A 14399-nucleotide genomic window follows, 5' to 3' on the forward strand; every position below is an offset into this window, starting at 1 on the left:
AGATCAATGCCTGTTTTACATGGCCTAAATGCCCTTCAGTTCAATAGTGACCTATCAAGGCACTCTGTGGAACCTGAGTAAACTGAATCCAGATATTCTGAGACTGATGGCAACAGTTTAAATAAGACTGGATTTAAGACAAGTGTTAACTGCACAATTTCCAGTAACATTCAGTAAGCACAGTCTTGGATTTTTAGACTCATTAATCAGTTAATTTTTCCACTTGCAGCTACTGGCTTGAAAAAAAAAAATCAACAGGTTAAATTCTGCTTGTCTTTCACTAGACTTACATCAGAGAATGCAGACATGGGTCCACTGGGTCTGAGGTGTGTTTTGAATGTGTTCCACCAGAGGCTGCAAACAGCAAGCTATGAAAGCTGTACTCAGGACTAAAATGTACTTTCTGTTTGGTAAAAAAGCTGTCACTGAACTGTTTACATACATGTATTATCCATAGCATTATAGCTACTATATATAGTACAGTATCCTAAAGCACTGCTTTAATGAACTGGTTACAAAACAGCAATTTTTTTGCTAATGCATTAGTACTATTTTTAAAAAATGGCCTGAGTCCTAATTCTCCCTTACATTAGCACACTAACTACTCAATAGAGGACAGGGTGAAAAGTGTAGAATTGACCACAGTGCATCTCAGACCAGGCACTGACTACTGAGGCATCTCCACTTCCCTACAGCAAGGCAGGCGATGCAGTATGTTTCACGCCTAACACCAACAGAAGCAGCTTGGAGAAAAAGGCCTACTGACACTTTTAAGCACGCTGGATCCTAATGCTGGAGCAACACTAGTAAACAAAACACACCAAGGCCTGTTCTCTGGGAGAACATGCAGCACAGCTGAACCCACATCGACAGATATCAATTTCTCAAAGTAAGGTAGCTTCATCCATAGCTTCCTGGGAAGTGTTTCCTTTCTATCCCTCTTAATAAGCCACAACATCCTCTCACACACTGCAGCAAGGACTAGGTAAGTACTATACTAACAGTCCTAGTAACTATGAGTAAGGCCCACAAATTGCTCAAAATCTAGGGATTAAAAACAAGATGACACCAATTTGTTTTTATTTGCCTTCTGATTGATGAGTCATAATTTGTGTCTTCAAGCTTGTCTCCACATCCATTATTTCATCATATCTAGGCATCACAGATTTTGTTACAAGTCCATCACTGACAGCTGATACCGGTTGGTAACAGATATTTATTGGTATCAAAGGAAAAAGTATTTTACTCTTCTCTTAAAGCTTAAGCCACATTGGTAAATATGTCCTTGTCTATGGATGCTCATCATGTCTGCACCAGATGTCATCACCAATGAAGCAGTTTGTGTGAAGTTACTCCAATTAACTTAAAATTAAATCCACCAAATTAGCTTAAGGAGTTTCTATATTTGGCCTCAATTCACCTAGCAAATTTTGGCTGGGCCAAACTAGAATGCATTCACACAAAATGCTCTGTGGGTGGTTCTTCAAGAGAAGTGACAGAGTAGGCTAAGGACACTAACATCCTGCACTAGCACAGGTGCTTTTAAAAGAAGGTATCTACTGATACCCCTAGATTATTTCCCTTTCAGCTTCTACTTGCCAACCAAACATGCTTCCATGGTATAAGGGAGCACAACATCTATCATGCTAAAACAAAAGGAAAAAGTGTGTAGTATAACATGTCAGGAACATGAAAATAACAGATAAGCCTGCTTGCTCCCTTACCAAATATCTGATAGAATGACATCCCTTTTCACTCTTCCTACACTTATTCAAGGTTGATCCGGTATAAAGTCAACCCAGTACATTCATTTGTTACCCTCTTTCCCCAGGCTTGTCCCTTTGCTGGACATCCTCATGACCCAATTCAGAGACACCATGCCTTTCATGACAATAGTGCGAGCACGTAGGATCATGCAGTCCTACCAATGGCTTGGCCAACAGGACAGTAATTCACAGGGGAAGAGTACTTTTTTTGGCTAATATATGCTACAGGGCAGATTCTGTCTCAAACATCTGAAAATTATTTTGCAAACTTTGGCCATGTAAACTAACAATGGTACCTCCTCACACTGACGGGCAAAAGGTGTATTAGCAAATTTTCAAGTCTCACCTCGCCTCTGCAGTTTACATGAAGGTACATGCCCTGACCCCAATCTTACCTCAGTTGTATCCTGTCCTCCTGCTTACTCTGGTAGTCCTAGTCACCCAACCTTTTAGAGCCTATCTCAAAAACATGCCTGCACCACATCCTACAGTACCCCAGCAGGAGCTCACTTAATCTCCAACAGAAAGTCTCCCCACTGTGTATTAATTTCCCTTCATTTTCATACAGGTGACACAACACTGTACCAAGGATATCAGTGCAGAAAATAACTTTGCTATAATGACAAGTCATCGTTTTTAAAATCACTCTCAAGGACTTCATTACGTTGAAGAGAAGTGCATAGTTACTCTTAGTGCCACTGATTTCTAGGACAACTATATCACTTTGTGTTCTCTTCTACAGTCATAATACAGTCTGTGGCTAAATCCAGCTCGTAGTGAGCTCTGCTGATTGAAATAGGATCAGAAAGCAGGAGACAATAGCGCATCCATATTGGAAACTTGTGCTGAGGTAGTTCCCATATCCTTTTGCTGTGAACATGTTCCTCTCCCCATATTGTAAGTGTATTTCAGTGGATTTCTGTCACTACTCAAAATGCAATTCTATGCCTCAGTTTCAACCTCTTCCAGGAAAATTGTTAGGCAAAACCTACCCACACATTAACGTGCATTTGCATATACTAGGTAGTTAAATTGCAAGAAGACAGCAGACCAATAGTATCATGTGAAACCATTGCAGGTAAGAGCTATACGTTAAAAAAAGCAGCACATTTTTGTTTCAGAATTTCAAGAAACATTTTTTATCTGCTATGCATGAAACTGTGCAGCCTGTTTAGTCAGGTATTGGTTGTCTAAGGTCAGAGAGTAAAGCATTTTGTCTCAAACAGCACCCTTCTCAAATTATAGCTGCCCTAAGCAAAACCATTCTTTGCAAGGTACCTATGCCCCGACTCATATTTAGAACATAGTCATTCCCTGTCTGCTGAATTGCAGTTTTAGGCAAACTACAGACATTTCTATTGCTGCTCTTCAGAACTAGAAATGGAAATAGATCTAATTTGGAGTATAAAAGAGGATCAGACAATCTATATCACCACAAGTTTTCTCAGTATTGCAGCAAAATAATTGAAGAGAACACGCTATTTCTGATAGAAAGCACTAGTGATCCAACAGTAGCCCTGACATTGATCATTATTAATGAGCACTTCAGCTATATATGCACAAAGCAATCCAATTTTAGCAATGCCTGTAGCTGTTCCGTGCCACTTTAGTAACCATGATCAGCAGTAAACAGGCTTTTAATTGGATAGTTAACCTGGGTTTATGATTGCCTTGCATCACCTCACCTGCTTCACACTCATCTCATTTTGTTGGCTTAGGTGAATTTATTACTCATGCAGTGAATGCAGTGAAGGGCTAATTCAACACCATTGCCTATATCCCATATGGTGATCTAATGTCATTATACATCACCTATAACTTGCAACCTTATAAGGAATGATGGCCTTCATATCCTGCACTGAACAGCAGGTGGGTAAAAGCATATTAAATCAGCTTGCAGTTTTAAATTATAGACGGATGTTGGCATTTAGTGACAAAAATCCCTCCTCAGTTGTTTCACCAGCGCTCTTCCTTTTACTTTTTATCCTTTACTGTATCAGCCACTGCCTCAAGACTTAAGTAGATAAACATTCCCTACACATTTTTCAGTCCTGTGATATGCTTCCTTCCTGACACTCCTCAGTATCCCTTCACTCCCCCCATGGTGGCTTTCCTAAGCCTATGGCCCAATTTGGCTGAGATGTTATAATGATGGACTGTTTCGTCTGCCATGTTGTCTTGTCTGCGCACACACCAGCAAAACACTTCTCTTGCTTCTGAATCAGCAATACATTACAGGATTAACACCTGAGATAAATGGTTTATTTATTTTGTAAGAGTTTATAAAAGACTTTGGTATACAGAATCATCATTATTTAATCTCTTGTGCCCCACTTTCCTAGATTCTCCAACGTGTTACAGAAACTCTGAACAGGGTCAAAGTGATAGGATGCCAGGTGCTTCACGTTATTAATGCTCTTTTTACTGCTCCCTCCCACTGAGGGAAAAACCAAATTCCTACACACTAGCATTACTATGTGCTACAGCTTTAATACCTAGATGCTTAATTCAATTTCAGAGCCATAATTTGCTAGTTTCTCTACAAAAATGTAGATGGTAGGTAGCACCCTTTGTCCAAGAGAATTTCTTGTCATTATACATGAAAAATTCTGATTGAGAAGAAATGCCTCCACATGCCTCCAGTGAAAAATGTAGATAATAAGATTGTGTGACTTATCTAAGGTCACAGAATCTCTAGCCAAAATGTTCTATCACATGCCTAGTGTATCAAACCTTGCATCACTTTTAAAGTAGTACTGATGGAACAATACAGGGGGTAGTTCTTTCCCCTCAGCATAGGGTGTATGAATCTCTACTGTATCCAACAACAGAAAAGTCTCCATTTAATAGAAGACTACACAATAAGAATGAAAAATGATGTGCGCTCAATCTAATTCAGTACAACGTTCAAGCATTTTGCTTCCTTTCATTAATATCTTCACTATGAAAGATGAACATTTACATGAAATGAGAATGACTGGCTCTTCAAGTTTGGCTGATTTACAGCATTTTCTAATTCTTTACTCTTTGAGGCCATTATAATCTAATCCAGTTAATAGTTATTTCACATGTCCAGAATACATTTTTTACACAGAGTGAAAACCTCTCTTTTTTTTTTTTCCCCTAAGCTTGCCTTCAAAAAGCAAGTTGCTTGAGTTTTGCACAACTTCACAGCAGGGAAGCAATTATGCTACATTTGCAAAACATCCAGCAAAACCTATTAGGTAACTGGAGAATTCTTCCTCTTCGGAATCATTTGTTCTGTCTCTAGTAACATCTCTTCACCGGTATGATAAAAGGCTTATGAGAGAAACACTGCTAGCTAGATAACAAAAGTGATTTTTCCTTAACAGATTTTTTTTCTCCACCTTTATTTCCTGTTTGAGGCACATAAGGACCTATTCAATTCTACTCCCACTGAAATAAAGTCAAACGCATCAGTGGCAAACTCAACATTCTCTTCAATTACTTATTATTTGATGGGTTTATTTATCCTTTTTTTACCTAGCAGAATTTAAGACTGAGTCAATACCAGAAGGTATTTTGAGCTATATGTAAATAAAACAAAATACAAACCCATTTCAAAAGAGCTTTCAAACCATGGGAACCCTGTGGCCCTAGCCTCCACAAACACTTGTCTACAGGTCTTACTTTCTGCACCTGAGTGATCCTCAATGGGGCAAGTTGAAGCAGCAGAGTATTTACTCTTCTAATTAGTAGAAGGAACATCACTTCAGTCACCAGGAGCATAAAATCAGATTCAAATATGGACCCTGTACAGCAGTTCCTAAAAGGACAGCTCACAAAGCATATCTCCATCACGTAAGGTAGTTTGCTGTTCCCTTCCTGTTTGTGTAAGAAATCCATTCTTTCTGGATAGTTGGTACGAGAACTGATGCATGTTCATATCGCATTAAAATGGAACAATAATTGAGCTTCATAAATTACTTAAGATAGAGAAACCAAGTAACTGTGACGCTACTGTAAAAGAGAAAGTTAAATAACCATATTCTGATCAGAAAGATGTTAACTAACTTGTTCACACACATGCATGAAACTAACAGAGGTTTCCTATTGTTCCATGTCTCAGGGAAGACCTTGTAAGTGTGCATAATATTGCCTCAAAAAAAAACAGAGGTCAAAGGAAAAGAATGCCAAGTGTATTTTCTGTGAAAATCTCCTAATTTTTAAGCCAACTTCATGATTTCTTGAGGCATGCCTCTGGGCCAGTAAGTTGCGTTCATTCTTTAAATGAAAATGGATTAAGCTCAAGGCACCAAAATCCTGTAAAAAGAACAGGACTACAAATCCAGAATAGCAGAATCTGGCTCTTTCGCAACTGCAGAACTGTTATCACAAAATAATACCAACAAAACTCCTGGGAGGAGTTCCATATGAGAACACTGGAAATTAAGGCAAGTCAACTAATTTAACACACAAACATGCACATGACTGCTCATGTTCCCTGAGAAGCCTTAGCTACAATGGCATAAGGCCATCTCAGACTTACCATTACCAGGGTAAACCTCTGCAATCCACCACAGCTGACACACATCACTGTGTCTGACAGCTCCCAGCCTAGAAACTGCCACAGCTTGGGCACATCTTTGGGCAACCTTTCAGCCTGATTCTCCTCTCATTTAGGGCTGCGCAAATCAGGACTGACTGTCAGCAGTGTTGGACCCATGGATATCTGGGTAGGTGGGAAGAATTGGATTCCTTGTGCTTAGGCTTATCAGTCTGTCACATCACGTAGACACTACTAGTACATGTTAGCCAGTTCGGAAGCAAGCCACAGCACCAAAAAAGTACAATTTACCAAGCCATAACTGGGGTATGCCTAGAGGCAGGTAACAGAGGACACAGGCACAGTGATTCCCTGACATAATACTCAATCAATGTAGCTCTGTGCAGACCTGTCACCTACTTACAGATTGCTATAGCAGGTAACTGCAGACATGTTAGCTGGTGGGTTAGATGTCCATAGACTGCAGGATGCTCCTGCAAGCATAGGTCATGTGTAGCCATGTAATCTTACTCAAGCGATAATACTCTATATATTGCATAATAAGGGTAGTATTGTGCAGTACAATAAGGCTTAAAGAACCAAAACCAAGCCTTCCTGGTAAATAAAACATCCCTGCCAAGTAATTTTCATAGTCTGAGGAAAATATGAAGTGTAAGATTGCACAAGACAAACAAAGCAAGATTCCACACAAGGCATAGTCATTTGGTATATTTTCTTTATGGTGTATTTCTTAAATCAAGATGTTTTGTCAGTACGTTTTTTAATGGTCCAACAGACAGCTAAGACTGATTGGAAGGTGTAGGCAAAGAAACAAGAGGCCAGAGGTAAGAAACCCTTAAACCATTTTCACAAAGAAAAGCTACATGTGTTTATGTCCCCAATGGTTCAAGCCTCCCTTTGCCTGAAGTATAATAACTTTTGAGTGCTGACTCTGATTCAAAGAATATTCTAGATGTTGATGAGCAGAAGTCTATTAATTTTAGTGAAGAATCAAACAAGAAAAGTGGAGTCTACATCTTACCCTCTGCATCTGGTTCACAGGCCAGCAGCTGTGATTATCACTGCCATAATGGTCAACAGATCAGACAACTGTTTCCCCATAAAAGCAAAAAACCCTGGGGCACAGTGTCCCTGACACTAAAACAGTAACAGGGATTGCAGTACAAGGGAAATGAGCCAAAGATTCCCATTTAAAAAAGGAAATAAGGAAGATCCAGGGAACTACAGACCGGTCAGTCTCACCCCTGTGCCTGGCAAGGTCATGGAGCAGATTCTCCTGGAAACCATGCTAAGGCACATGGAGAGCAAGGAGGTGATTGGTGACAGCCAACACAGCTTTACTAAGGGCAAATCATGGCTGACTAATCTGGTGGCCTTCTATGATGGGGTTACAGCACTGGTGAACAAGGGATGACCAACTGACATCATCTACCTGGACTTGTGCAAAGCATTTGACACTGTACCTCATGACATCCTTCTCTCTAAACTGGAGAGATATGGATTTGATGGACGGACCACTCAGTGGATAAGGAGTTGGCTGCATGGCCACACTCAAAGAGCTGTGGTCAACAGCTTGATGTCCAAGTGGAGTCCGGTGACAAGTGGCGTTCCTCAGGGATTGGTACTGGGACTGGCACTGTTTAACATCTTTGTCAGTGACAGTAGGATTGAGTGCACCCTCAGCAAGTTCACCAATGACACCAAGCTGTTTGGGGCAGTTGACACTCCAAAGGGAAGGGATGCCATCCAGAGGGACCTTGACAGGCTGGAGAGCTGGGCCCATGCAAGCCTCATGGAGTTCAACAAGGCCAAGTGCAAGGACCTACACATTGGTTGGGGCAATCCCAGGCACAAATATAGGCTGGGTGGAGAATGGATTGACAGCAGCCCTGAGAAGGACTTGGGTGTACTCGTGGACAAGAAGCTCAACATGAGCCGGCTATGTGCACTTGCAACCCAGAAAGCCAACCGCATCCTGGGCTGCATCCAAAGAAGCGTGGCCAGCAGATCAAGGGAGGGGATTCTGCCCCTCTACTCTGCTCTCTTGAGACCCCACCTGGAGTACTGCATCCAGCTCTGGAGCTCCCAACATAAGAAGCATGTGGACCTGTTGGAGCAAGTCCAGAGAAGGGCCAGGAAGATGATCAGAGGGCTGGAGCACCTCTCCTATGAGCACAGGCTGAGAGAGTTGGGGCTGTTCAGCCTGGAGAAGAGAAGGCATCAGGGAGACCTTATAGCGGTCTTCCAGTACCTAAAGTGGGCCTACAGGAAAGACAGGGAAAAGCTTTTTAGTAGGGTCTGTTGTGACAGGACAAGGGTAATGGTTTTAAAGTAGAAGGAGGTCGAGTCGGGCAGGGCTCTGAGCAACCTGATCTAGTTGGAGATGTCCCTTCTCCTTGCAGGGGTGTTGGACTAGATGACCTTTAAAGGTCTCTTCCAACCCAAATTATTCTGTGATTCTGTAAGAATGCAGACAGAGCCCCTGACATGTGGCAGATAAAAGGGAAGGACAGAGCCATGAACAGAGCTCCTCCAATCAGCCACAGGTGTCCCTGCAAAAGGAACTGTTTGATTCGGGAGTGCTGGAAACAGGAAGGGGATAAAAAAGTGGCATGCATGCAGTGGGAGCAGCACGCAGAACAGAAAGAGACATAAAACTCACAATGCATGCAATGCACTTTACCAACAGATACATTGAGGAGCATGACCTTCTTCTGTACATACAGAATCTTTTACACAAATAAAGTCATGGACAACTCAGTTTAACTTTCCCGGTTGATTTCATACAACACTGGAGGTAAGTGTTAAAGAATTTGAAAGAGGAGAATTCAATGAATGTACACACAGGAAAACTGTCCTTGAACTGATCTGCAAATTCACTGTTGGAATTTCATTAATCCAAAGGCCTAGAGTTAGCCATCATTTTCCCTGCAAGCTAATGGGTAGTTACAAAAATCCAGTTCTGCAAGGAAAATTCAAAATAATATCTGTAAGAAGACACCTCCAGGCAGGTAAAGCCCATATGGAGCTCTTGCTCTTCTGACCGGTTGTCTGGTGCTAAATGCAAGAATTCTGGACTTGAAGTGGATGTTTGCCCAACAACTGACATTTTCCCACACAGAACTCCAGAAAATTATTTGGCAAAATAATCAACATGGGAGAGACAGCTTCATTATTAATGTAAATAGCTCACTTTCTCAAATTACCAATTTTGCAAAAGGCATTAATTCGTGGGCTTTGACCCAAGAATGCAAAATGCATATTCATTCAGAACAGATACAAGATGGTATTAAGAGATATTGCACACCACTTATGAGTAAGGCAAATGGACAGATCATGTACAGTCAGTGGTTAGCAGCATAAGATACAGCAAAACACTATGTGAACCTGGACTCAGTACTGTACGTTAGGGTCCGATTTAATTCCCCTGAAATCACTGACCTTAACAGACAGCTAATCTAGCTCTTGGCATGGTGACTGAGGGAATACTATGGAAGAATTTACTTATTCATTAATTCTGTAGTTTAAGTTCATAGAGAAGAATTTTAATTTTCAAGTAGGGTACAAAAAGCCCACAATATGAAAGGGTTCAAGGAAAGCTGTGACAGAGGCACAGTGTTTCCTATGAACATTGCATGCGTATCTTATCCGTGAAGTAATCTATTGCTTGAGCCTCCAATTATTTAATGCCATAGAGAACAGCATTCCATTTTACATTGGCAGCTACTGTAAATCTCAGTGCATCCCATTCAGCCTGCCCATTCTATACTACAAAGTTACATGAAAGATGAAACTTGCGACTTCATTTCTTCATGAGCAGTAGCACACCTGATTTTAAATAATATATCATGATAAAAAGGTTTTCTGTAATTACATTTCTACTACATACATATGCATAAGTCTATATCTACATTCACATATTTTATATGTCTAAGTCTCTGGGTTTTAGGCATAAGCTTCTCTAGTTCAGCAGCTCCCAAAAGCTGTTACCATTGATTGGACACAGGTGTTAAGAATAATTAAAGATATAAGGAGCATCATTATTTAGGCATCCATCAGTGGAAATCACATTAAAGCAGATTCCTTTTCCATTAGGCTTATTACATTATTCCCAGTAAGGCCACTGGTAAATTCCATTTTCTACCATTATTGGACCAGCTTTTTCCTGGGTCACTTCCAATTTACCAATACCTGTAACTATTTCCAAGCACTATCTCCATTTCACATGCTTAGAGCTGTATCATCTAGCCTTGCAGAGTATAGTGTCTTCAAAATGGCATACATACTACTTGATCAGGCCCGAGGATTCCTGAAGCAGGCCTGACCCTATAAGCACTTGTGCATTTTCTTTGCCAGATAAACCAACATACGGTCAACAGCCACTGATGGAGCTTTCTGCTATTAGACTGTAGCATAGGGCTCTAACAGCTAGAAGCTCTGGCCTCTCAGACATCTAGCAGAAGGACTTGTTTGCGTGTTTTCCACCGTTTGAGCAGACGGAGAGCTGGTGAAACAGTGAACAAAACTGATTTCCTTAAGAATAACAAAAAAGTTTTCCATTGAACCTATCTGACATTGGTGCATTTTCCTTTTCCTAAAATTCTGTTGTCAAAAATATTCTTGACATTTTATTCAAATGTAATTTATTAATAGCAACTATATAAGTGGTCCCAACTATGTTTTACCTTTAAAGATTACCAAAAAAGCCAATGCATTTAACCTCAAATAAATACTATGTACTGAAATCTGTTTTTTAAGCATATATTTTTTTATTACAGCAGCATTATGAAAATTCTTATTAGCTCCAGTAAACAGATGAAGTCTTGTCAATGCTACCAAAAGACACAAAGATGAAGTTGTATTTAAGGTAATGCAGAGGAGCTTGAGGTTCTAGATTCAGTTTCTAGCTTTGGTGTAGACTTCCTGCATGACCTTGTCCAAATTAATGGGAAACATATTAGGGCAGCCTAATTTCTACTGACATGCCTGTCCCTAGTCAGCATACCCTTTGATAATTGATTCAGAAGCCCTAAATAAGGCACCGAGCTGCAAGCCACATAGGATCAGCTGAGAAAACAACTTCCAAGGGTGTCACTAGACTTCAGGCCACCTAAAGGTGAAGCTTGCAGACATTCTTGTCTAGAGCCTACTGCCTCAACAAGGACATCAGATTCCTCCACACCTAAGTATTCTCTTTCCTGGCAAGTAAAATACTACAGCACCTATTTTGATCCCAAGGCTGTTCCCCCAGCTCCTCCACACAACACTGTACCTTCAGTTTTGATGGCCCAGTTCTCAATCTTCCTTTTCCTTCTTCCACAGTGACTATCAGTAAATCCTCTTGTAGTAAGCACTGCCACTGTCTTTGTAAGTGGATAGTTCCCCGTCACTGGCCTCAGCTGGAGCCCCAAGAGACCTAATATGATGTTGCTATACTCACAAAATAGCAAATTAAATATGATTATGCAAGCTGGCTTTCCACAGCTAAGTGTATAGCCAAAACTAAGCTACTGCTAGCTGACCTATTAGTTATATTGCACCTGGCTGCTGGAAACAGGGGTTAGCTGAGGATATTTAATGATCCACCAATATTAAGATGGGGTGCTACACTAACCCAGGAACATTGTAAACCCACATATGCAAAAAAAGACTTAAGTAGTGTCCTTGCTGCGTGCTATAAATCTTTAAGAAAACTGTTTAGAAGAACAATAAAGATGCAGCTGTCTGCTCCTAAACCTAGCATTTTGGGGGTCATCCATCTACATACTATTCTTTACCTAATGTATGCCTCTATCAAGCTCCATCCAGTCTAACAGCAACACTAGTAAGGAAATACCAAAAAAAATGTGGAGACAAATATTTGGAACTGCTTCAGAAATGATAACAAAATAGATGCTGCATTGTAGAAAATGTGTATACATTTGAAGCTGCCCACCAAGAAAAAGAAAAATGTTAGCCATTCATACAACAAACAATGGAATAAGTCAAACCTATGATACGGAAACATAATTTTACAAGGCTATTTACAGAGCTAACATCTGTTATCTTCAGTGGACTTTGAATTTTCCAGAAAGAGATCATCTTATTGCCAGGAGAAGTAGTCACTCAAAGAGTCTCTCCATCCCTGTTCACTTCTGGCTTTATCAGGTGGGTTAAAAAGCTACCATATTGTCTGCCTCTTTGCAGGCAGCATTTTATCCATGTTAATTCTGTTTAAATATTTTTGCTTGGAAACAGAGAGGATAAGAAATCAAGAAACAAGATATTAAAAGCAGACACCCAAATGGTATAAAACAGCCAAAGGATGTGTTTACTGAATAAATGCACGCTTATACTGCTAACAGGAGATATTTCTGGTAATTCAGACAGTGCAGTGAGAATGTACTTTGAGCACATGTTCTCCCAAAATGATCTGGGCAGCCGCCTCAGGAGCACAATACAGAGGTCTGCAGAGCAGACAGCAAAATTATTTCTCACATCAGAAATCTATAGGCATGCTATACACATTGCCACTTTTCCACACATACACTGAGCGAGATCTCCCTCGCCTGGAGCAGCATCTTTATCCCCGAGTAGGTCAGTTGGCGGGCACCAGGACCATCTAGGCCAGGACCACCAGCACCAGGCGCTGGCCTGCATTTAAACTCGGTGGGTGCCCCCAAGGGCAGGGCGTTGCGCGCCCCACCCGTGCCCGGGAAGCGGGGCGGGCAGTTCCCTCTGCAACTCTGAGGTGCTCCAGCAGCCACCTTGCCTGAAGGGCAGCCCCTCTCCGTGCTCACGAGTGGGGTGGCAGGGAGCAGGCAACGCTGGGCCCGGGGGGGGCGCCGCCCGCCCCTCCCAGGGCCGGCTTGTCCTCTCCCCCCGCCCAGCCCACACCCGCAGGGCCAGCCCTAGCCCGGGGGGGGGGGGCAAGGGAGGAGGTCCCGCCCGCCTACCTGATTTGGGGTAGGTGACAATCCAGACGTCGCTGTCCCTCACCGGGAAATTGGCGATCTCTTCCATCTTCCCCCGGCAGAAGGGCGGCAGCCGCACCCCATTGTACTCGAAGTACTTGCTCTCGAATTCCCCCGGCGTGCTGGGGGTCTCGGCCTCGCTCTCCGCCATCCTCTTCCCTGCCGGCCGCGGGCGGGCGAGGTGCGGGGGCCGTGGGACGGAGGGAGGGAGGGAGGGAAGGCGGGCGGTGGCGGGCGCGGCGCGGCGCGGCGCGGCAGCCCCTGCCCTCGGCACGCCCCCACGCACGTACGAGGAGGGGGCGCGGGGCCGCGCATGGGCTCCGCGCGCGGTGATGTCATGCGCGGCAGCCGCAGCGAATAACGGCAGGTAACGGCTTCGCTGCCGCGGCCGCCGCCGGGCGACCGGGAGCTGGTTGCCCTCCGCTCGGACCCTCTCCTGTCCGGGCGGGCCGCCTCACGGACACGGTCCCGCGGCCGCGGGAGCAAGGGACGGAGAGATGACCGGCCTGCACCGCTTTCGCCTCAGCCACCGACGCGGCAGCGGCCCAGGCGCTGTAGCAGTGCCAAGGCCCGGCCTGAAAGGGGGCAGATAGCAGGCTGGGGAAACGTGCAGAACCGGGGCATGAGGACCAGTGGTCAGGTGCACCGAGGACTCTTCCTTATCCTTGCATTTTGATCAGGCACGATACATGGGGCTGGGGTAACAGAGTGAGGAAGGGGGCACACACCTTTTGCAGCAGCACAGATCGCTTATACTTCACAGTGCTCAGGTTTAAACCCATACCTGTTTTCACACAATAAGCTCTTCATCCTGGTTCCCTCTTCCCAACCTCTTGGATGCTAGCTCTCTATATCTGGTAGGGTAACAGCTTTCATTACAGCATGGGGCATTTTACAGGTGGGCTCAGGCCTGAGCACCCAGCCCCTGCCCGGGCAGTTACCCAGCACATCCCCTGCCAATTCTGACTTGTTCCCTGGACTTCTCAGACTGGCATCAGAGCTGGCTCATTAACATACCTTGTTTGATGGTCATTAGGCAACCAACCCTATCCTAACAATGCCAGGGGCTGGTTAGTGAGGACATACCCTTGTCTGCATTATAGCTGCTGTCTGTTGGTCCTTCCTACTACATTAGCTCTGATCTCACTGCTT

At 43.2% G+C, this 14399-nt stretch overlaps 1 protein-coding gene across 2 annotated transcripts in view; it reads right to left on the bottom strand.

Moving 5' to 3' along the window:
- Window positions 1–13458, bottom strand: part of SULT4A1 (sulfotransferase family 4A member 1) — a 31947-nt gene extending 18489 nt beyond the window's left edge. For both annotated transcript variants that reach the window (XR_015257707.1, XM_086740823.1), the window contains exon 1: window positions 13230–13458. Coding sequence is in view for 1 of the 2 variants with exons in the window: in XM_086740823.1 (XP_086596949.1) it covers window positions 13230–13398 (169 nt within the window). In the remaining variant the exon portion in view is untranslated. The remainder of the gene's footprint in view (window positions 1–13229) is intronic.
- Between the last annotated feature and the right edge of the window lie 941 nt (window positions 13459–14399).

This window comes from Chlamydotis macqueenii, chromosome 1, assembly GCF_036417535.1.
Source record: "Chlamydotis macqueenii isolate bChlMac1 chromosome 1, bChlMac1.mat, whole genome shotgun sequence".
Lineage (NCBI taxonomy): Eukaryota > Metazoa > Chordata > Aves > Otidiformes > Otididae > Chlamydotis > Chlamydotis macqueenii.